Below are 23,971 nucleotides of genomic sequence, written 5' to 3' on the forward strand. Positions count from 1 at the left end.
GGCCCGTCAGAGCGGTGGAGCCCGGCTGCTCCCGCGGGGCCTGGGCCGGCCCCGCTCCGGTGCGGCCGCGGGCCTGGGGCGGGCCGCTGTGCAGAGCTTGCCCAGCCGCTCTCGGTCCCCTCTCTCACGGGACACGGTTACGGTGTCGCTAACTACTGGGGTCGTTTCATCCCCATCCTGGGAGAAGCGGTGCCTCGGTGGGACCCGGTTACCGGGGGCGTTTCGGGGCCGTGGCTCTGCTGATGCCGTTTTTTCTGCAGGCGGGCACGGTTTGATGTCTTTGCTGGCGTCAGCCTGTTCCTAAAGTAAAGCTTGGGCTTGTTTCATAGCTTGCGTTCTCGTTCTTTTTTTTTTCTCCCCGCTTTATTACAAAACTCATTAAATTTGATTGTTACCAAAGCCTTTTGAAAAAAGTTTTCCCTCTTATAAAAGTTTCCTTTCACCTTGTGAGCGTTTGTCTCTCAGCGTGTGGTTGTTTCTTAGTCCTTGTTTGGAGGTCAGTTTCTGAGCAGATGCGGTAAATTGTATATTTATGGTGATGAGAGGGGATTTAGTGTGTTCCCCTGCGGAGCTGGGAACAAGAGAACTGATTTGCAATAACGTTTTGGTACTTTGCTGCGACTCACGCAGGTGACTGTGTTTGCTTGTACTTTAATGCTCAGACAAACTGTGGCAGTGGCCTTTCTCTGCTGAATCAGTAGGTAAGAGAAGCACTCTGAGATGTTATCTACATTGTAAGTAATTAAGTAGAGGAGTTACATGACTAGGTTGACAGCTCAATTTGGAACACAGAATTCTGTATGGAACTCCTTCCTGCCTGTCCTCCTGGTGTGCATTGGTCTGTGGAGGCACCGCACGTGTTCAGAGGCGAGAAGAGCATCCTGCTGTTTAGGATACGTCTGTACTTTCAGAATGTGTTATTTTGAGATGCACGGGGAAAGAGGGAAAATTACCTTTGGGTTTGAGAAATTTCCCATCTTCTTTTCCCAGTGGTGTCAAAATACTCTGGAGTATGGCTGTAAGAATAGTCTTTCTTTGAAAACTCCGCTGTGTTCCAGCTTGATTCAGCTGCAGGACGTTTTCTTCTGTGGGTTGCTCTGTCTGTCTCCAACATCCTTCCTACTCTTCTACTCAGAAGAGCAAGTCCTGCTCTTCTGAGATCTGCTCTACTTTTGTATTTCTCTACCTACCACTTTCCCCAATGTTTTTTCAGTATCAAATTAGAATGATCATTTCTCACATTCCTTTAATTCTCTGGTCTTCTCTGCCTCAGTTATGGTTAACGATGCTGGCTCTTACTTGTTCTGTGATGCAATTTACACCCGAGGCACAGAAAGGTAAACGTTTGTCATAATTTTTTACCCAGCCTCTAGTGTGAGTTTTTGTTTGTTGGCTTTTTGCTTGCTCTGAAAACGTGAACTCCGCAGGATTTCCTTCTGCTGTGGAGGAAAGTGCACGTCCACTTAGATCCTTTTGATTTCAGCACAGCTTTCTGTTGGATGAGCTTCCTGTACCGCGCTGAGGCTAGAGGGAAAGAAATGCTGCTTAGCTGCTGGATGTTATGAGTTTAATTTCTTCTCTTGCTGCTGAAATTATTCTTAGCTGCGGGACAAAACATTCTGCAGATTTCAACCAGCTACTGATATTGTTCCTGGAGGTGTTCTCCTGGCTCCGTGCTCTTCTGGTCTCACCCGAATACAGATGGTTCCTGTGTCAGTAGGTGGGGTAACGCTTCAGAGTAAGTGTTGGATTTCAGTGTCACTGAATGCAGACTTCCAGAATTAGGTATAACGGTGAATACAGGTGAAAGGAGTGGAGGAGCAGAAGGGCAGGTAAATAGCTCTGATGCTGAGAAAATGAGATTCTCTTCTGTGAGGGCGCTTCTGGCTGAAAGATGGAAACAAAAGTTGAAAACAACAGGTTTTGTTGCTTCCCATCCTGCACAGGTCAGGCATCTGCCACGGCTGTGAAACAGGTGATGCAGGTGTCTCCCGTATAATTTTTAGAAATGTACATTCTCGTGCACCGAACGTGTACAATTCAGAATAATCAGACTTCTGTTGTGCCACAGAGAGGATGCTGACATGTGGCAGAGAAATGAAGTGAGCAGCTTGCTCCAAGGCTGCCTGCTGTACCCCTCTGAGGGGCTTCTGCTTGGCTCGGTGGCTGGTACAACAGCTCCTGACCTGCTCCAGTGTTCGGTCTGGTGGTGTAAGGTTAACTGGAGCGCAGCTCTGGGCGCTTTCCTGCATTGGGCTGAGGAAGGGGCTGGCTCAAGATTTCCTCATCCATCCTTGGTGCAGGGGTGGCACCAGCTGTCAGTCGAGCAGGCTGGATGATGGGTGATGTGCTCCTCCGCTGTCTGATTTTAATCTCTTGCTGCAAATGAGTCCGTCTTCTCAGCTTCCCTAGGCACAACCCAAAATAATTGCTTTTCTCTTAGGTTGTTTTGAATTTGTCTCCTCTAAATGCCTAATCTGTGCCCTTGCTTAATCAAGATGATGTTCTCCCTCAGTGCCAAACTTGGCATGGACGATTTCAGGCTCGATGCCACCAATTCAGAACCGAGTGTCTGTCAGAGTGGGAAAAGGAACCACTTGCAACAAAAAATACAATTAAACAGCACCTGGCAGTTTATACAAAGCTCAGGAATCCATAAACTTTATGTGTTTCTACAAAACAGTTGCAGATGGTCTAAACTGATGATTAAATATTGCTGCTGTTCTGCCCAGAAAGACCGTGCCCAGATCCTCTGTGCCTGGCCTCCCATTACGGAGGCTAATTAAGGGGACAAAGCCAACTCCAGCTCTTTTCAGAGATCTCTTTCAATTGTCTTGGGAGGGAATAAGGGAGATTATTTTAATTCTCATTAAATGCTGATTTCACCACTATGAGTGATCGTTACAAACTGCTAATTTTTTAATGGAATATTAGTAAAGTCAAATAACAAAAGAAGTGGTAAATAATGGGATAAGGTCAGACTTCACCCAGCTGGGTGGTCTCCCCGTTGTTTGAATGGGTTGAGTGGGAAGGATCCCTGTGTGTCAGTGGAGGCACAATTATCTATACCTACTGCTGGTATAGATCACTGGCTGTAAATTTGCAATATAATGGATGCGTCTGATGGCAGAGGCAGCTCAGCTGAGCAGGTTGGTGATGACTTATGGCTTTATTACCCTGGTAGTTCATGTCCTCTACTCTGCCCTGGTGAGGCCCCATCTGAAGCACTGAGTCCAGTTCTGGGCTCCCCAGTTCAAGAAAAACAGGCAGCTGCTGGAGAGGGGACAGCAGAGGGCTGCAAAGATGACAAGGGGCCTGGAGCATCTCCCTTACGAGGAGAGGCTGAGGGACTTGGGTCTTTTTAGTCTGGAGAAGAGAAGGCTGAGGGGGGATTGGATCAATGCTTAGAAATACTTAAAGGGTGGGTGTCAAGAGGATGGGGCTGGTCTTTTTTCAGTGGTGCCCAGGGACAGGACAAGAGGAAATGGGCACAAACTTGAATATAAGAAGTTCCACCTAAACATGAGGAGGAACTTCTTTGCTGTGAGGGTGGCAGAGCCCTGGAAGAGGCTGCCCAGGGAGGTAGTGGGGTCTCCTTCTCTGGAGACGTTCAAAACCCATCTGGACAAGTTCTTGTGCAACCTGCTCTGGGTAGACCTGCTTTGGCAGGGTGGTTGGACTGGATGATCTCCAGAGGTTCCTTCCAACCCCATGTGCTTCTGTGATTCTGTGCTGCTGGTGGGTTGAAGTGAGAAGCCATCACTGGCTCAGGTGGGCTCGGCTCCGCTCCTGGGGATGTTTAATTTTGCTTTTTGGTGTATAATTTCTGGTCACCAAACCAGAGCATATGTAAAAGTCTGTCAAGGCCCTGTGCACCTCCCCACACGGGTCCCCATGACTGTGCTCCTCCTCGGGGTGGTTTGGAGCCTCCTGAGCTTCAGGCTGTGCTTCATTCACTCCTGTCCCAGCTGGGGCAGAGCTGTTGATGCTGGGATGGGGCAACCAGCTTCTGCTGTGCTTGCAGAGGTCTCGGGTGGGCATCCGCAGGCTCAGAATTGTTAGGTTTAATAGTTGTTTTTTTGGACACAGTTGCAGGAGGCAAATTTCCTGCGTGTTTTTTTGAGGAGTGCTGATGGGTACAGGCACCTCTGTAGAGATGGGAGAAGAGGGGGTGTCGGGGGGGCCATGGGAAGGGTCTTAGCCACAGGATTGGGCTTTGAAGGCTGCTGTTAAGTTAGCCCAGGTGCTGAGGGGGTAGCCTCGGGCTGTCTGTCTGATGTTACAGGAACATGAACAGGTTGCTCTCTCTGCTGAAGACTATGTGCTAGTTCTTCATGTATCTTCACAAAAGATTCAGTCCTTTTAAAGCTTCTACTGGTCGCCATCTCTCATCTATTTTTGCATTGGTTCAGAACGCAATAAAGTAAGCAGCTGCAGGAACAGGTGTGGGATAACCAGTCTTTGTACTCTCCATGCAAACATGCATCTCTTGGTCATTATATATATTATATATATTTTGTGTCTTCTTATATGGTAGCTCTGATGGGAAGATGGAACTTCAGATTTTGCTTTTATGTCTTTTCCTCTTCTACGTGCTTTTCATAGTGGCCTCGGGGACTTGCGTGCCCCACAGAGTGGAAAGATGAAGAGGAAAGGGGTTAGTTCTCTCTGAAAGTAATAATCTGTATCCATGTAGGCACAGTGCACATCTTTCATTTCATTTGCCTCAGTTTCTGTGGTTTTGGAGCTCTCAGGACTTCCTGAGGTTTCTGGATTTTCCTGGTACCAGTCCTTCCTGCTTTTAATGCTCAGATCCTGCACCATCTAGAAATGTCGTGCTTCAGGAAGAAAAAACAAGGGAAAGTAAGATTGATAGTAGCCTGGTTTATCGTAAATGTTGGAAACAAAATTAAGAAGTTAGTGAAGATACCTCTGGAGATTTGGGGCTTGCTTTCATGAGTCCTAAATTGACAGCTAATGCAGAGCTTTCTGCAGTGACTCTTCCGAGCAGGCTGCAGCCGGCTGAGATGTGGTCACAAAAGAAGCTGCATCACTTATGAAGATTTATTTCAGATTTCATTAACAAATAATTTCTGAGCTTCACGGTAACAAGGTTACTTGCAAAGCAGATGTCTTGGTAATATGAAACTCCATTACTGAGACTTTTTTAAACCATCCTGATGCTTGGAGAAGGCTGGAAGCAATCAGGAGCCTAAACAATATGTTTTTGTATTCTATGGGATACTTAATCTTGATATTGATGTGCAGTCGCTGCTCTGAGGGAGCCCAGGCAGGGGCCCGGGGCAGATCATTGTTCTTTGATTTAGGACGTCGTGTCTGTCACCTTCACCTTCCTGTTACGTGTCCGTGCAGGAGCGAGGACCCATGTCCCATGTATATTTCCAGGGGTCTGTCACCCCAAGCCTCAGACCCCAGCTGTAACAGGGTATGTCAGTGAACATCCAGAGAAAGTACAGCTGAAGGAAGAGGAAGAGGAACAGAAAAAAATGTAATTCTCCCTTTACCAATCACCAGCTTTTGTTTACTTTATTGTATTTTATAAACGTCAGCTTTTTTTAAAAACCCTTTTGTATTCATTGCTTTTTATGTGGTGATATCAGTGTTAGATTTAAATGAAAATGTCTTCTGAATAAATTACTGTGAATGCACTGCATTCAACAGGAACAAAATTAAGCTTTACTAACAAAACAATTTAAAAATGCTTTTCTTGTGCATTTTCTAATGAATTCCATCTTCTTGCCAAATGCACCTTAGCACAACTGAGTAAAAACCCCACATTTTATTTATCAAATGATTAACTTTCCCTTTTCTACCAGAAAGCAAAACTTGTGTAGATGGGTGTGAAGCTATGAAATTAGTTAAATAAATGTGTTTAGACACAGTATGTGTGTTTGCTTCGCAAAACGCACCCGTCTCAGCGCAACAATGTACGTGCTTAATTCTTGTTGGTTGGTAACAGTCCTGGAGAAAATACAAATGCAAACGGAAGATGAAAATCAATGAGCAGAAGCTAATGCTTGCCTTAAATCAGTTGCTCATGACTGTGCATCTCTTGTGAAATGGGCAGAAACCCAGGTGTTTCACTTATGCCTTGATTTCTTAGTTTTAATAGTGCTGGTTGGAAAACTGCAACGTTCTTAGTAAGGTTTTGTGTAACATCAATAACAAAAGGAAAAAGCTTAATGCCTGCTTAATAGCGTTTGCCTGGGAATTCAATTACTGTCTATTGCCAATAAGTTGGTAACATTAATAATTGCATGCTGGGCACTTCCATAATTTATCATAATGATTTCTGTTATGTGTTATAGAAGATTCCTCCCCCCCCAACAATGCATAAATACAAAAAAGGATGAAATAATTAAGATGAAAACAGGATGTAAATTCTGATGCTAAGGACTGTGTACTCGGAGGAAATAGGGTTGGTTTCATGATGGAGTTTTAATTTAGATTTTGTTCTGGAGATATAGTCCCTTCCCATGGTACATTACTTTGCATCTGACAAACTACCAGCTCCCTTGGTCCCTCATTACAGCTGTGGCTCATTGAGGGGTTTGTTCCTTTCTTAATGTTTAGAAATGAGAGACAGACATGAGATTCTGACTCCCTAAATACGGAACATCCAAGGCACATCTTGCAGGGCTTTTTGCTGTAAATTTCAGGACTTGTTATGGCACTAATTTCTCTATCTGTGTTGTAACATTAATTTGTCTAAGGTGTTTTCAGGTGAATTGGATACTATTGTGGAGTGAGTGGAAGGAGAGAGACCTGTGTGACATTAAGGGCACTGAGTAAGGAATATGTATTTACTGAAGTTTTTTCCTTAGATGATTTAATTTAGAAGAGCACCTTTTTTCTTTTCCTTTTCTTTATTGGGTTGCTCACTCCTTGTGGAGGGTTTGAATTACTGGTTGTTGACAGTGACACATTTGTTTCCAAATGGCTCTACGTGAAATTATATTTTAATATACCTGGAAGGTAAGTAATAGGAATCTGCTTTAAAAAAAGCAAACAACTCCCCCTAAAAAAAGCAACCCACAAAACCCTCCAAGCAAATAAATTTTTAATTTCAAAGCATCTCCAGGTATGCTTCTGCTTCAAGGCTATTGAATTATGAGCTGAGTAACTGCTTTAAAAGTGCCTGTGTGCACTTTAGAAGAGTTTAAAGTTGGGAATGTACCGTCGGTAATGGAAACAGCAGAGAAGATGTGGGGAGAAAGGCGATAGATAACCGAGTTTGAATACGTTCAGCTGGGTGCGAGGGTCTAGAGGTTTGATTTGTGCTAATATGTTGTCTGGGAAACTTGATTCTGCATCTTCCTCAAAGTGGTGACAACACGGTAACCCTGAAAATGCAACATGATCTTGATCAGCCTGCTGTCCAATTTGCCTCTCATTATAAATAACACTTCAAGTGCTTTTCGGGGAGGTTTTTTGTTTTTTTTTTTAACATCTCTTCTGAAAGCAGTGTTTTCTTGAGAGCAGAGCTTTCATTTGCTAGCTTTTCGGTTATATTGAAATAAATAAATACCTAAGTGCAGTCTGTGTTGTGCAGAAGAAGCAGTCGTAGCTGCTCTGCAGCGTGTGCATCGTAACCGAATCCCGGTGGGATTGTCTTATGAGCCTGAATGATTTACTGCCCACTGGGGCCCAAAAGTTCCCAACCTGCTGGGGACCTGGAATTCCCACCTTGACACCCGGCACTCGTGCTGGACCCTGCAGGAGAATGACATCGTTCCCTCTGCATCTTTCTTTCTTTGAATCAAACCTGAGAAGAACTCAGTTAAAAGGCTTTATGTTCATGAAAGCACAATGTGATTTTAGAGGGTCCCACAAAGCAGAAGAGTGGGGTCTTCTTGCCACATAGTGTTTTATGAAATAGGCTGGACAAATGTTAGACCTAATGAGGTTACGAAATCATCTACTGGGCAACTAGAACAGCTGATAGAAAGTAAAAATATTTTCCTTATTGTTTTCATTGCGCTTAGCACACAGGCTCCTTGTAAGTTGTAAAGAATTAAGCATTGTTTTCCTGTAGAGAGCATGGAGTACTCCTGTTCCAGCTTGGTTGTCCTTCAAAAAAATGTGTGAATCCAAATTTAATATCCTTGTAGTTTTTGAATGGAGTTTTTCCTTCTGTTGCGAGTGCTTTCATCCCTTTTTGCCTAAATTAAAACATGGGATTAGGGTTAATGGATTTTTTTTCTTGTCCCTAGCAAATTACCTTTACTTTTGACAATTAAATAGAAATTGTGGAATAAAATAATAGGTTGTTCCAAGCAAACCGTAAAGGTACGGTCACCGCTTCATCTGCTGCCGAGCCCCTGCAGAACTGCAGCAAGCAGCAGTGCTCCTGTCCTGTGGGTTCTAAAAATTAGGCTCTGATCCTGCATTCAAGTGTCAGCAAGCTTTAGACAGAAAGATGGGGGAAGTCAAGTTCAATTGGGATGCACACAAGAATTCAATATAGTCTCATATACTAGGTGGGTAAAAAATGATCTTTGAGTTCTGTCTGCTTGAGCGTATTGGTCTTTTGTCTGTAAAACATGAGGCTGCCTCAGCTGACTTAGCTGATGCCAGATCCTTGAGGTGGTCACATGTACAGCCACCGAGCAGTTCCTTTGGCCAATTCTTGCCTTTGAAATACTCCTCTTTGCTGCCTATGAAGATGTTTTCCCGTGAATTGTGTTCATAGATCAAACAAGGTAGGATGTTGACATAGCTCTTGGCAGAGCCATTCATCTACTCATGTGATGTTCCACTTCACTAAATTAATTTCCTTTCCAATTTTCAGAGTTGGTAAGCGTTGTGTAAGTAGATATTTTAAACAACTTGTAAGAATTTGCTCAGTGTGTCTTGTAATATTGGTAGTATGGTTTGCAAGGGTCACAAAAAACTCGTATTCATTCACCTTATTTCTCTGTCTTCAGCCTAACAGAGGGACAAAAAGACCCCGTGATGAAGAGGAAGAAGAAATCAAAGCGCGGCGGAAACAAGCCAGTGCACGAGAGCACGGTCGGCACAGGGAAGAGGAGTCTGCTGGGCTGGAAGAAACTGACGACGAGAAGAAGAAACTTCTTCAGATAATCGAGAGGGATGGAGAAGAGGAAGAGGAGGAAGTAAATCTCTAGGGCCTGTGGGAAAGGGGAGACAGTGGGAAATAAGAAAACACTGAATCGCTTCTCTGTGATTTCATCATCTTACCAAGTAGATGATGAGAGTAATGTGATTTTCACAAGCCTCGTACAGCTTAAGGTTATGGTTTTACTTTCCTGCCCTGGGGGTAGTCATTAATTTCAAACAGGGCTTTTCAAATCTATCCTCTGAAGGTTTAAGGGGGGAGGTGGAAGGGAAAGCTTTCAAGCCTAATCTTTATTTTAGGCCAGGAATGCCCAAATCACCTTTTAAAATATATTTTTAGGAAATAGTTTCTGTATTCCAAGCAGTTCCCTAACTCTATTGTTCTCATCAGTACCTCCAGCCATGCAGCTTCTCCCACTCTCCCCCTCTCTGTAGCCGTGCAGCGGCAGCAGCAGCAAATAAACAAACATTCTTCTGTACAACAAAGGTCTTGGGTCAGAGGAGGGGGGTAGCAGCTGTCAAGGGTAAATGATTTCAAGCCTTGGAGACAGAAATCCAATGCAGCATTGGCCTTTCTGCCAAGGGCCAGGGAAAAGATCACTTTATAAATGTGACACATGGATTGGTATAAATCTAGAAGATATTTGCTTCCTGCTGCCTGTGTCCTGTTTGATAAAAAAACAAGTGATACTCACCACTGCAGAATCATGTAGGTTTGTAAGATATCGTTGTCCTTTGTATACAGCGTCGCTAGCATTCCGCTCTGAAAATCTCCCTTGTTTTTTTGTTGTTGAGCTATTGCCTTTACAGTTGTTGCTGATGGCAGAGAAAGATAATGCAGAATTTCTTTGGCATTTGAGCTCCAGTGAGGGTGAGTGGATGTAGCCAAAAGTTCTCTTGACTGGCTGGAGTCTTGTGGATTCCTGCAGTGTACAAGTCCCACATCTTTGGCAAGTGGAGTTCTCCCATGCAGGAATTTTAAGGGTTGGAAATTCAAGGTTTCTTTAGAACCAAAATCTCTTGGAAAGCACTTAATTTAAATGCCATCAAAATGTGCTTTGTACCAGTAAATTTGATGGAAGAAAGCTAATCTGTAGGAGACTCTAATACTGAATTGCAAATATACAAGACACAAAGCTGATCCTAATGGAGATACTGTAGTGATAGATGTTAGAGAAAGCAAAGAATCAAGTACAGTAGAGGGAGGCAACATTGGTATTTGTGACAGAATCTTTGTGGGTTGAAATTCCATTGCAGGAGGAGTATGGTTTGGGTGCTGTAGTACTGATTACGTGAATAGGATGGCAACAGGAGTGGGATGGTGCTGAGACAGGTTGGGCTTGAGAATGTAGGAAATCCAATAATAACGGAAGACTTGGATTGGTTCATGTTGTAATGGAGTTTGCTGAAGAAATAGAAATTTTCTCTCTCAGACGTTGCCGCTTAGAGTCACCAACCAAAGAATCTTCAACAATAGAAGCAACTTTTGATTTCATCCCGAACAGGAGATGGGACACAAAACCTGGCTTAAGATGTGAAGGGATCTGGTTTGTTGCTTGTTTTGAGAACTTCTCTTTACTTGTCATTAATAGTGATTGTATCATAGTCAAATAGAGGAGAGGGAAGAGGTTTCAAAGAAAATCTATATCATCAATGTTTTATTAAAATAATGAATAAGGAGAATAACAAATCGTGTTTGTGGGTGCTAGGGAGATAGCTGAAGTTATATTACTGCTGTACAGTTAATGTGTAATGCCAGCTGAGAAATGCCTTAGAAGAATTTAAAAAGTAAAAAGAAAATAGTGTAAAATATTGATTTATTTTCCTTTGGAAAAAGACTTTAAAATAGAAGTGAAAGCTTATCCAAGTGAGGAAAATACAAAAGAACATAAACTCAGGGCAGTTAAATATAGACCTACAAAAAGAAATAGCACAATGAACTTCAGAAAAGAAACTACCCATGGGCATAAGCTGCTAATGCAGGTTTACTCTAATGTGTCAGAAGCAAAAAGCCTCAATACGCGCTGATGGTGCCAGGTAATAACAGGTGTAAAAGAACAGCTCAAGGATGATGAGCCATTGCAAAGTTGGGTTTTTTTTTTTTAAATTGATTGGTTTCAGAAAATGTAGGGAAGCTCTTCTGGTTCTTTTCCAAAGAACTTTCCATTGGTAAAGCCCTACTTTATAAAAACCCGGCGAAGAAGGTTTTGCTCTGGGGAGCTTGCTCAGGTCAGAGTTGGAGTAAATCAATAGATGAATAGCAATGGGGTATGAGGTTTTTGGCAGCTTTCTGCAGTGAGACTGCCAGCGGCTGCTGCTTGTTCCTCAAGGGTCTGGGCCCGACTGCAGTCTCACCGTGTCGCTGGACTCGGTCCTTCGCGTTTTGCCGAGTAATTGTTCCAACCATCCGAATGCTGAGCTCTGTTTTCTGCCCTCTCCAATTTGGTTAGGAGGAACCTTTGGATGAAAGTTCAGTGAAGAAGATGATTCTCACCTTTGAGAAGAGATCTTACAAAAACCAGGAGCTGCGGATCAAGTTTCCTGACAATCCAGAGAAGTAAGATTATGTTTGACCCCTCTCTATTACTTTTTTTTCCTTTGGTAGAGTTTTAGCCCTAAATTCATTTTCTGTTTCATAAGGCTGATATAACAACAGTTATTGCTGTGTAGTTCTAAATTGTATTTGAAACTAACTTTGTTAATTAAAAATGGCATTGAGACTCTGGTGGTGGCCGGTATATGGCCAGCAGCATGAAGAGAATAATTAGCAATAAAGGAAAAGTTCTAGTTTATTAAATTCTTGCGGCTGTTAATATGATAGATTGCAAAACTTCAGTATTAAACTCTTGCTGCTGTTAATATGATAGATTGTGAAACTTCAGTACTAAACCTGGAGTTTATGTTGTTTTTATTTTGGGGAGTGCACAAATTCAATCAGGTTTCGTCAGTTCTGGTTTCGGTATCTGAGTCAGTGGCTCGGTTCTCAAAAGTGAGCGCTAATGAGCTCTCCCAGCATCAGTTGTCTTGGCATCAGAGGGTCATCAGCCACGTTTGTTCATTTTTCAGGAGGCTCCTTTGCACTTTTTCCTCACTGACAGGCAGGGGGTAGATGTTTGGGGGGTAGGCTGAAAGGTTGAGATCCTGGATTGGTGAGTTTTGCTTTCCAAATAATTAAAGATTTCATGCCATCGTTTTGTGTGAAGGTGTTGTGCTGCGTGTGCAGTCAGTGCTCTGTGTGGGAAGAGAATAATTCCATACCCTGGAGCTTTCAGATGGTGTGGTGAGCGAAATGCCTGGATGGGGTCTGAAAGTCAGACTTTGTGGGTGTTTCCACACCCGTGGTTCTAGTGAGCCTCTTCCTTCTTTCATGGAGTTTTGTTCACATTAAATGAATTTCTTCCTATACTTGAGTGCCATTATTTTTTTCGTCCAGTTTGCTGTTCTTTCCTTCACCCAAATTTGTTTTATGGACTTCAGACTAATCACCACCCACATACTAACACGTGGCAGCTAGGGAGGGTGCATTGCTCTGGAGAATTCATTTTATCTGCAGGTTTGTTTTTCATGCATAGCTATAGCCTCTTGATTAGGTTTGTTGGGTTTTTTTTATTTTAAGTTCTAGAACTGATTTACAGAATTGGAACAAATCTACTTGTTTACTCTATGCAAATTAAACAGTAGGAAGGCTTATCCTACTACGTGATTAAACTTGAAGGGGCAGGTGTAGGACAGGATGAAGCACAGATTCCCTCCAGGGGTTCTGGACTCGATGCTGATGTGACCACAGAGGATCAGAAATGCCAGGGCTGTGTGCAACTGGGTTGTCAAGTCTTACCAGGGATTTTCTGGAAGGTGGTGGTCTCTTTTTTGAAAAGGGCTGAGCATTGAGCATGGCTGATGCACATTTTGCCTTTCTGTTAACCATTTTTTCTTGCCTCAGGTTCATGGAATCAGAACTGGATCTGAATGACATCATTCAGGAAATGCATGTGATTGCGACGATGCCTGACCTGTATCACCTGCTGGTGGAGCTCAACGCTGTGCAGTCTCTCCTTGGGCTGCTGGGACACGACAACACAGATATCCTTCAGTTCTTAAAGCAGCTCTCATGTGAGAGGCTTTCTACAGACTTTGCTGTAATCTCTTATGTTCTTCTTTCAAGGTTCCTGTGTATGTTTTTTCTCTTCTTTCCCACCGCAGTGTATTTGTCTTCTTTTTTTTTTTTTTCTCAAAGTGAAAACCTTCTTTCTTCAAGTAATATTGATTCTGAATTTTTTCAGTGCTGTTATTCTCCTTTCTTGTTTTATGGACCTTTCATCTAGGTTTGAGTGGCTGCCTTCAAGTGTGAACAGATGAACAATACAGGAAAAGCTGAAGTATGGGCTTAGCAGCGTAGAGCCTTGAACTGTGGGGAAACTTTGTCTGGAATAGTCCCCCATAAAAATGGAAATGATTTACCCCTTTTTGTTGAGCTGTCACGCATTCAGCTATTTGCCATGAACTAACTCAGCACAGTGCTACACCCGTGTTTGTAAATGTGATAAAAGCATGGAAACATGAAGAACTTAACTTGGTGTGCTCAGAGCTGGGGCTGTGGGTAGCTCCTCTGGTTACTGTAATATCCAGAGACATTTCCATGCTCAGCTAGTTCTTGTGTCACTGAACCTGATCCTTATGTGCACCTGCCTCCTCCTCCTCCTCTAAAGATCTGAGGACATCTCAGAGTTTTCTTTCTGTATTGTTACAGATTTTGATAGTTTGAATGAAAACAGTGTCATCTTCTGAACATCCTGCTGCCTTGATGCTTAGCTGTCAGCTGATAAATAGAACTATGTCTGGCTTACCATTGTGCAGGCTTTAAATGTAAAGCTCAGCCTGCATTGCTTGTAAAATATTCTACAGGAGATTAAGCTGAAAAATTGTGATGTGATTTGAGAGATTGTGTGTCTGTCTCCTGCAGACCTTAGTGACTGGAGGGAGCAGTGAAACCCAGTGGAAAGAGCACTGGACTTAGACTTGGGACTACAGCAGGCTTTTCTTTTTACCTTTTTATTGATTCACAACTTTAGGAAAGTAATTTATTCTTTATTTCTTTTCTTTATGTGAAAAGAGGTAGATAATATTTACCAGCTTTTCTGAAGTATTTTGAAATATGCCATACTAAAAGCACTGTTAAGTGTTGTGGTCCAGTGCACAGATCTTGGGTTTCTTTTTTAGCACTTTTCCTTGTAGTAATGTGTATTAAGAATTCATAATTCTTAATTGTAAGTGGGTGCAGTGATCAGAAGATAAAAACAAACCATACATATTTTATTGCATGCTAGTTTATATTAGAAAGCACTGCTTATGTGTTTGTGTATTTTCACTTACTTCTGGCTGAACCTTGATGTGGCAGAGTGCTGGCCCCTGCAAAACAGAAACACCGCAGCTTTCCTTATCTCTGATCTGTAATGGAAATTACTCTCAAGTAAATATTTGTTAACAATTTACTACTGTACAGTGGGAAGCATCTACCGTGCATAACGAGTTTCGTGGCTACCATAGTTTCATTACTTATTTTCTTGCCAGGCACCGCAGGTTTTTTTGTGTGTACTATGTGCATGGCATTAAAAGCTTATACTGAATTTCTCATTCACTAGGAAAATGTAAGCTACGGGGATTTTGCCTGGGATGGCAGAGCTGATTCATGGCTGGAGCATGCAGGAACACAGCTTGCTTTGTCCTTTCAGCCATGAAAAGCTGTGTCCTGGGGTCACTGCTGCTGTCAAGGACTTGTCAGTATTTCCACTGTGAACTCTTTTTAATTGGTTTGCAACTTGCCTGTCAGTTAGTTTACGGGTAGAAATTTGGGCTGTGAATTGCAATTTTGGGAAAAATATATTTCTTGTTATAAAACTGCTGAAGTGTTTTCAGATCTGTTGGAAGCAGGACACAGGCTGTAGTGATCCATCTTCACTGTGCTGCTGCTGCTGCTTGTGTATGGAATAGAAACACTATAAAGTGAGGCATCTAAATGTAAAACTAAATTGATGCAGCTCAAGTTTTCTAATGCGTTTTTGTTAAAACAAATGGAAAAAGATTTTGAAAATGAGGTCTTCAAGGACAGAACTAAACAAATGGCTCTTCAGATGTGATTTAAATGTAGTGTCTTGGGGGGCTAATGCAAGGAGACAAAAGCAATGTCCACAGGGAGCAAATAATCTGCTGAATGATTCATGCAGTTTTACACAAAACATGTGAATGAAAGATGATCACCGACAAGATTTTATTAATGAAAGAAAGGAAAGCTTCCAGTGAGGTTTTGCTTTCCTACCTTCTAAATTTTATAGGACAACTGATAGTCTCACTGGAAGCCTCAACAGAAGCTTCCTAGACAGGAACGCTCTGCGCTGTGCACCAGAAAGATCTGTCTCCCTTGTCTTTGTAGCCCCCAGTAGGTAGCAGAGTCTGCAGTTAGTTCCTTCCTTAGCTCTTCTTTCTCTGGGCTGATCAAACCCCATCAGAATCCTTTCTCTTGACCTGCAGGTTTTGCTCTTGCTGATGCAGTGCAGCCTGTGCTTACCTTTGTTGTTGCTGACTTGCCTTCAGAGCAATTCTCTGTTGTGGAGCTTACCTCTCCAGTCAGCCCCAGTGCATAAGCTTGTTCCCTCCTGGGTTACTCCTAGGACTTTTCTTCTTGAACTTCATGAGGTTCCTATTGGCCCGTTCCTCCAGCTTTTCTTAATTAATAATTAATTCCTTGCAGAATAAATGTAAGGCAGGTTATTTTCTCTTAACTTGCTTATTGAGTCGCACTCCAACTTGCTTTTAAAAATTGTACCCTGGCGCCTTTAACCATGTTTTTGTGTCAGCATGAGTGAAGGTCTGCCCAGTCTCTTTGGTTCCTGATGGCAGTGGTAGCTGGAAGTGACATCTACCAGTCAAGAAAACATGCAGGTAGCTTTGACTTGGTTAAGGAGAGCTGCAGAGACTAAAGTATGTAGCAGTCTTACTGTTACACGTCTTCTGCAGCCCCCAGCCATAGGTTAACTCAGGGCTGGGACAGGCAGCTCTCTTACAGTCCTTCCTGAGAGTGGGTAAGTCAGGACTGAAACTTTGCTAAGAATAGATGGATGAAAATACTTTTCCTGCTGCTGCTTGTGTGCCTGAGCAAATGCCCAAATAGGAGAACTGGGAGGCTGGGTTGTTAGCCTGTGCATTTTAAAGAGATTTATCACAAAGTTGTTATATAGAACGTGCAGAAAACGGCATATCCTGTTCTACCCCAGTGGGACTCGGACAAGATTGATCAGCGTGTCTGAGAGAATAGGAAAGTGGGTCTAATGAGGTGGAATACGTCTCGTTGTACAGGAGAGCTGTGTAGCAGTCAGGGGAACCATGTGTTATGCAGCCCCGAGTTAATGAGTGAAAATTGGGCTGGCAGAAGCTCGGCTGGTGCTGCGAGGGCCGCGGTTAGAGGAGCATGCTGGCCTAATTGGGCCAGGCAGAAGGGGGTGATGGCTTCTGCTTCCCGTGGTGGCCTTGTTAGGTGTGTGCTGTATCAGGTTAGAGGGGGTATCGCTGAGAGCAGAATGCCCAAATCAGATTATTGTGACTCATTTCTATTTGCTTGTATTCAATCTTGACAACGCAAGATGGTGCCTAGTTAAACCAACTCTAGGAATTTTGAGTTGAAAAAATAAGAAAACAAGTATCATCAAGAAACAGTGAAATTGCCTGATGCAGTAAGCACACAATCATACTTGGTTTTATCATTGTAATTGTTAGGATTCTCTATTTTGGTGCTTATGAGTACTGTGCTGAAGTAGTCTCTGTGCTTTTGGCTCTGGTGTTCCTGTGCCCTACTGCTGTAATGTATTACCAGCTGTTTTGGATTGCTCTTAGGCCAGTGGGCTCATGACACAATCTGCTGTCGATATTAAACATCTCTGCCTCTCTGTTGGTTTTCCTTAACACCTCGCACATGTTTCCATAGCTGTGGTAGACCTGCTTCAAGAACTGACCGATATAGATACTCTCCATGAGAGTGAAGAAGGAGCTGAAGTCCTCATAGACGCTCTAGTAAGTAATAAACACCAAATTATTTTAATGCCTGAACAACGTCTGCCTTATACAGCCCAGCAGCCAATACTCTGAACTGCCACGCTTTCTGCAGCTGTGGTTATCCACGTTGCCAACACCACAATGAGCTTATCCAGGTCAGGAGCCTGCTCTTTTGTAACTGAAATGCTGTACTGAGGACCGCAATGTGTGTTTCTAATGGTGTGCCAGAGTTGGAGGAATAGGTTCTTCTTGCACTTTGTCTGCCACTTCTTTTTTGGAAGGAACATGCTCATATTGCAAAATTTGTGTAGGCTGGGAGATTTTTTCATGGAGGGAGGGAGACTGAAATAATACTTGTGACTTGGAAAGTATCCTGTTGAAAATAGGAGTTTGATTTGTGTTTTTCTTCCTTCTTGTGGAAAAGTGTGACCTCTGTTCACCCATGAAAAATTGAAGTTTGTGGCAGGGCTCAGATTGTTATCTGAAGGACAGCGGGGCCATTGTGATTGTTCAGTTTAACCTCTTACATAGGAGACCAGTAGTCTTCTACCCAGTAACTCTTGTTTCAAACCCAAAAATCTGTGCTTGAACTGGGATGTCTGTTGTTATAGTGAGGGTAATGCGTTTTTCTTAAGAAGTAGTAAAAGTGTGAAAGGTTTTGTGTAACAGAGCTAGTGCATTTTAAGGGTGGAGGAGGGTTTAGAGGTAAGGATCCTTTTTGTCATAGGGATTAAACAACCCCAGAAAATTATCTACATGAAGTAGAAGATGCATTGCTCAGTCTTAAGTGCTCCCTGCTTGGTAACTCTCTGTGGTGGGCTACTTTTCCTGGCATTTGCACTGGATGCCTCCTGCTCCTCAGCTGTGGGAGGAGGATGCTGACCCAAGCAGAAGCCCTCCAGAGAACCAATGCCCTGCAAAACTTGAGATTTCCATGTCTGTCCTACTTCTGGGCAGCTTCTGCCAGTGAATTGCTGTTTGTGAATCGCTGTGGCTGTGTCTTGTTCTGTAACTATTATGTTGAAATTGAAAGATAGGGAATTATGGGTTTTCTTTTGTTTGCTTTGTTTGGCTGCTCGGTTTTTTCCTACAATCCTTCTTGTCCAGTCACTATAATGTTACCTTCCAAAGGTTAATGACAGTGGCCCGGAGCCGAGTTCCTCTAGCTGGCCTCTGGGCTGTTCTTAATTACTCTACCTTTGTGAAAAGATTGCTGGATGAATGAAGTGGTAGAGAGAAACTGCCGGAGAAGATGTTTTCTATAAAATGTGCAGAGAGGTAGTAAATCAAGCAAAGTTCTTTTTCTTTTTTCCTTGTCACCAGCCTACTGATAATAGCCAAGTTTTACATGTTTTATTGTCCTCTCTGAAAGAAAATAGTCAGGCATCTTTTGGGAGAAATGTTTAGATATCTGCTTTTTAGATTACTTTTTTTTTTCTTTTTAAAGGAAAGTAGGTATAACGTAGAGCGTCTGTGAAGATTATTGCATCTACCCTCTGCAGCAGCTGATGCTTGTATTTTTCCCACATGTTCACTGGGCTCAAAGCTAGTTAACAGTGTTGGAATTGGAAATGTTATTTTGTTTGACTTTTCCAAGCTCATGTCCGCAATGGAAAGTTAGCCAAAGTCAAGCTGAACCCTGTCCAATTGCAGCTTTAGAGGCGTACTTCTCGTGTTAGCTTTCTGATTAGGAGGCTCCACCTGTAGATGTGGTTTCCTGTGCCTGCTGTTGATTTGTTTGGCTTTTGTTGGCTTGCTGAAGTCAACTTGGTACATTCCTCTTGCTAGGATTTAAATGCAAGGCTTCAACTGGTGATAATTCAGCTTTTGGATTTGAATCTGTGTGTGTGAGCATTGTTCCTTCAGCTTTTTGTACCCTTGAAGGATGGAAGATATAACAAAAATACAGGCAGACCAGCAGCAAGCCTCTGAGAGTGGAGCTGCTTGCAGAGCTGACAGGTAGCCCATCCGTGGTGGTTTGTGCTGCCTCGCACTTAAGAATTCTGAGGGATTATAAATCAATCAGGCTGGTTCAGAAAATAAGACTGTGACAAGGTGCATGTTTTCCTCCAGATGTTTTTCTGTTTAATCGGAAACACGAAAGTTGTTTAATTAATTAGGACAAACATAGTGGCAGATTTACTTGGTGATTCCTTCGCTTCCTCTGAGATTTTAGAGCAAGATCGTTAATGTCTTCTGATCGTGGTTGGCAGGATTTTTCAGTAGGACTTATTGATTTTTATTATTTATTACCCCACCTTCACTCTTTCTCCTTCATCTTCTTTTTTTCAGTGATCTTTCTTACCTTTTTATCTTTCCCATGACCCCGGTGATTTAGGTGGAGGGCCAGGTGGTGGCCTTGCTGGTCCAGAATTTAGAGCGCCTGGATGAAAGTGTGAAGGAGGAAGCTGATGGTGTCCACAACACGCTGGGTAAGTGCCTGTTTCCTCCTGTATTTTGCACAAAGCAGGATGTGGGTTATCCCTCTTCTTCCTTTCCTCCCTGCCTTGAACTGCCACCACAAGGGTAGAGGACCTGGTGCAACTCTTGCTCAAGCAGAGCTTTAACTCCTGGTAAAGGCTGATCCCTTGAGACCCGTGTGAGGGTTTGTCACACGACTGTGGGTGAGGTGTCTCTTCCCACAGCGGTTACAGCAGGAGGTGCTGATGCACGGATGAAACTGTGCCTTGCACCAGGAGTGCTCCACAGCCTGTGCATTTGCTCTGTACTGTGAGCTCTACTTCCTCCCTTATGAGACCTGTTTATGTCTTACCAATATATTTAACTTTCAAGTAGTAAAACGTTTGTATTTCATGTAAGTACATTGTTATTTCTCTGTTGCCCAGTCTTTGCACAACACAGTAACTGCTTCGCAGTGTGTCACTGTTACTGGCATTTAGACCATCATCTGCTCCTTTCAGTCTCTTGGGATTGTAATCTCCTGAGGACTGGAAGAATGAGAGAGACTGGAAACATGAGTTTGGGAATTTTTACTGCCGCTGCTCTTGTTAGTTTAGTTTTGTGCGGTAAGAATTGCTGCTGGAGTAAAGGGAAGGTATCTCAGGCTTCTTCCAGCAAGAGCTGGTGTCACATTGAGGGTGGACAGTGTGGGCAATGTAAAAACAGAGGGTATCATAGACCTGAGCTTAAGTCTCACACAAAAAAAGGTAGTTTTGTGAATAAGATGTAACTTTGAGAAGAGCAGCGCAGTCCTCGGAAGGAGCTGGCAAAGCAATATTGATACAGGCCTGAGCTGAACTGCAGGTGGGGAAAAATGTCTGTGTTCTGTGTTTTTCTTCTCAGCAATCGTTGAGAACATGGCAGAGTTCCGCCCCGAGATGTGCACAGAAGCTGCGCAGCAAGGTCTCATGCAGTGGTTGCTCAAGAGGCTGAAGGTGAGCTTGTTTTCTTGTTGTCATTTGGGAGATACCACAATAAAAACTGACAGGTCACTGCTCTGGAAGCTGCTGTCCTTGAGACGGTGTTTGGCACAATATTAAAGGCCAGATGCTGTTTATTATGGGCTCTTTCCAATTCTAACATTTGTGATTACAGCGAATTCAAAACTCACCTCAAACTGGGAAGTACTTTATTATGGGCTCTTTCCATTTGTATAAGGTTATCTTTGTGATAAATTCTAACATTTGTGAATACAGTGAATTCAAAACTCACCTCAAACTGGGAAGTATGTCCCATTTAACTTACTATAAATTAGCAAAATGGAAGGAGTTGGCTTTATGTGTAAGAAGCTCTACATAATGTGATACAAGTCTGTCAAAACTCTCATTTTCATACTGTTTGCCTGGAAGAGTATCTAATGTTGAGTCTTCTTTAATGTCTGTGGGTTTTATTTGTTTCATGGGAGTTCTTTTTGGCAACACGTCCCTGATCCTGCTGTGAGGACTCTGGTCTTTGTCGTGGAGTTGGTCCCCTCCCAGTGCTGCAAAACAGGGCTCGGGCTGTGGCCACCGCTGTGGCCGTCCCCGGTAGCCACAACACCACTGCGTTCCTGGTTCAAGCACCAGTAGTGCTAGAGCTCTGCCTTCCTTCCATGGACCAGTTAGTATCAACTTAAAATATCACTTAAAATAAGCCACTTCCGTGTGTGTATGCTCTGGAGAAGCCAAGTTAAGGACAACCAGTTAGTTTTGGGGGTTTGTATCCTCTGTGGTTTTAGTTTAAATGGATATACTTTTGTCTTGTCTTTCTACTGTAAACATCTTACAGCAGAAAGTGTCTTTTTTTTCTATTCCTGTTATTCCTGTATGGCAGATTTCTGATGCATGGCTAAGACCTATAGGAATGTAAAAAGCTGATCAGTGAGTGGGGAAACTAATAAGGACTGTTTTATGCCATTGCTTCCTACGTCTCTAACACTATTTTGAGTTTCAAGTGATGTCTTTGCTTAACTGCTGCTGGTGGTGGCTTTTTCTTTGAACTCATCTTATTGCCTTTTGAATTCAAAATTATTTTTTGATATTCTTAGCATCCTGTGGCAGTGAGGTACACAGTTTAACTCCATTGTGTGTGGAAAGGTTGCCTAAACATTCTGTGGAAAATATTGTAGGAAAGGAAATGATAGTTTAGCTCTCTTACAGAGCTAGAGAAGGAAATTTAACAAACAGATCCTGGCTTTTTCCTAACCCTTTAAGGTTAGGAGGCATTAGCACTTCCACACTTAAATGTCTCTATGGTTAGAAGAGCTCTGAATCACAGAAATGCTCTCTCAGCTTGGTAAGCGTGCAGATACCCCTCTGTGCCCCTCATATTCTAGTTAGCAGAAGTAACCTATAATTTCTCACTACAGGTAGTAACATAATTATATTGCTTTTGCTTAAAAACAAAAACTTAAGTTAATTTTATTCCAGGCAGGTGCATACTGCATGTAGGTCTGCTGCCTGCCTTGTAATTACTCTGGCAGCTGAAAGACTTAGGAACTCGGGAAAGGAAAATAATCACAACTTGGATTCCCCTGCCTAGTGCCACAGAAAATGAATGTTAAATGCCCTTGAAGCTCGGTGCTAAATGTGTCTTTCCTTTGCCCTGGCATGTGTTACCTCGGTCTGGGTCTGGGGATGTGTGATCAGGCAGTGATTTTTCTTGCTTACATGCTGTCGTCGTGGGGAGCCGCGCGCTAATGAAACCCTCGCTGAGGCACCTTGGCTGTTGGCAGCGCTTGGTCTTGAATCTCTGACAGATGTGTTTAGGATTAAACCAGGATCTCAGCATCTGGGTAGAGCATTGTGCTGCTGCAGAATGTCTACGAGATGAGTTTTAGAATCAGGCATCGGTAAGGACATCTGGCGCGCAGCACAGAGTGTGAATTTGTGTTTTCTGCCTGCATTTCAGGTTGCGTAATTGTATTCTGACTGTCAGCACCACCTCGGAAAGCTCAGATGGAAACCTTAATAGCTCACTTCTCTAAACATAAGCAGGGTTTGATGATGTTGTGTGCAGCCTTGAGAGAAGAAAGCGTTATTTCTGAATGCTTGCCGTGGGACGGCAGTTGGTGTGCACCATGATAGGAGCCAGCAGAGCTGTGCAGCCTGTCACCATCCCCTTCTCGTGGCACTGATCGCTTGAAAGTGTTACGTGGTTGCTATAAATGCCATCATCTACAGAGTGGGTTGATTTCATTTGGACTGAAAGGCTTTATTTATAGTCAATGTTTTGTGGCATTTGGGATCTTCCCGCTTCTCCTGGTTGTGTGTTGTGTGGTGCTGGTGTTTTGTGACCTTTTCTTCAGCAGCAGGTCAGGATGATTGTCCCACACGTAGCCCTGCGTGGGCAGGTTCACTCGTCCAGCCACAGGTAGTCCTGCTTCTGGGGAAAAAAAATAAATTGTAGGTGACAAATAGGATGTTTTAAGCCTAGTACTTACTGCTTGCTTTTCTTTCTCCCCCTCTCAAACAGTGTAATACAAATAGCTGGTAACTGATGATTTTTTAAAACTGTTTTGTTTATTTTATGAATTCCTTCAGTGCACTAGTTTGCATTGTTATCTGATTGGTTAATGTTTAGTCTGTTTCTGTAGAGGCAGCAGCTTTAGCATCCTGCAAAAAGATTGGATCTGGTTCAGAATCCCACTTCAGGGATTTATTTTTTCTTCAAATTCAGCGTATTTTGTTTGGGTTTTTTTTGTTTTTTTTGTTTTTTTTTTAACATAAGTATGACGGGAATGTATAAAACCAACATTATGTGACTGTGCAGGCTAAACCCATCTCATGTTCTCCCGATTGCGCCATTGTGATCCTCATACAAAATTCTGGCAGTTACTATTTGATGTTACTGTGATGTATTTTCTGAAATTCTGGCTTTGGTGACAGCTGCAGGCTTTCAGAATAAGGATAAGCCCATGCACTCACATAACATCATGGAAAATTTATTACAGGAAAGAGATTCCCTGTTGCAAACAACTGGAGATTGTTCTCAGTTGTTTTGAGCCAACTTGGTCAAACCTACTTATGTAGGACAGCGTGAAGCATCAGAGCTGAGCACGTGAGCACAGACACACCTCTCTCTGTCACCCCTGAATCAGAGAGAATTATTACTGCTTTGTCAGTGAGGCATACTGCAAAATTACCCCTCTTGTATTTTGGTTTCAGTGTTTCTCATAGGTTTGGTGATTTGATTAACGCGTTCTTCAAATGAATGACAGAGCTGTGCCCTAATGAGTCTCTTGTTCCCTCTTTGCCAACAGGCTAAGATGCCTTTTGATGCCAACAAGCTCTACTGCAGTGAGGTGCTGGCTATTTTGCTTCAGAATAACGATGGTGAGACATGCCTCTGGTATCTATATTCTGTTGGGGTAGGGTCCAGGCTCCTCTCA

At 42.9% G+C, this 23,971-nt stretch overlaps 1 protein-coding gene across 1 annotated transcript in view; it reads left to right on the top strand.

Annotated features, from left to right (window-relative positions):
• The window catches only part of CTNNBL1 (catenin beta like 1), a 55,137-nt gene that overhangs the window by 228 nt on the left and 30,938 nt on the right, over positions 1 to 23,971 (top strand). Inside the window, exons 2-8 of the mRNA XM_014943845.1 lie at positions 8,949 to 9,137; positions 11,550 to 11,656; positions 13,040 to 13,179; positions 17,063 to 17,160; positions 19,481 to 19,574; positions 20,446 to 20,537; positions 23,843 to 23,915. Coding sequence (XP_014799331.1) covers positions 8,949 to 9,137; positions 11,550 to 11,656; positions 13,040 to 13,179; positions 17,063 to 17,160; positions 19,481 to 19,574; positions 20,446 to 20,537; positions 23,843 to 23,915 — 793 coding nt within the window. The remainder of the gene's footprint in view (positions 1 to 8,948; positions 9,138 to 11,549; positions 11,657 to 13,039; positions 13,180 to 17,062; positions 17,161 to 19,480; positions 19,575 to 20,445; positions 20,538 to 23,842; positions 23,916 to 23,971) is intronic.

Source organism: Calidris pugnax, unplaced genomic scaffold, assembly GCF_001431845.1.
Source record: "Calidris pugnax isolate Ruff unplaced genomic scaffold, ASM143184v1 scaffold118, whole genome shotgun sequence".
Taxonomy (NCBI): domain Eukaryota; kingdom Metazoa; phylum Chordata; class Aves; order Charadriiformes; family Scolopacidae; genus Calidris; species Calidris pugnax.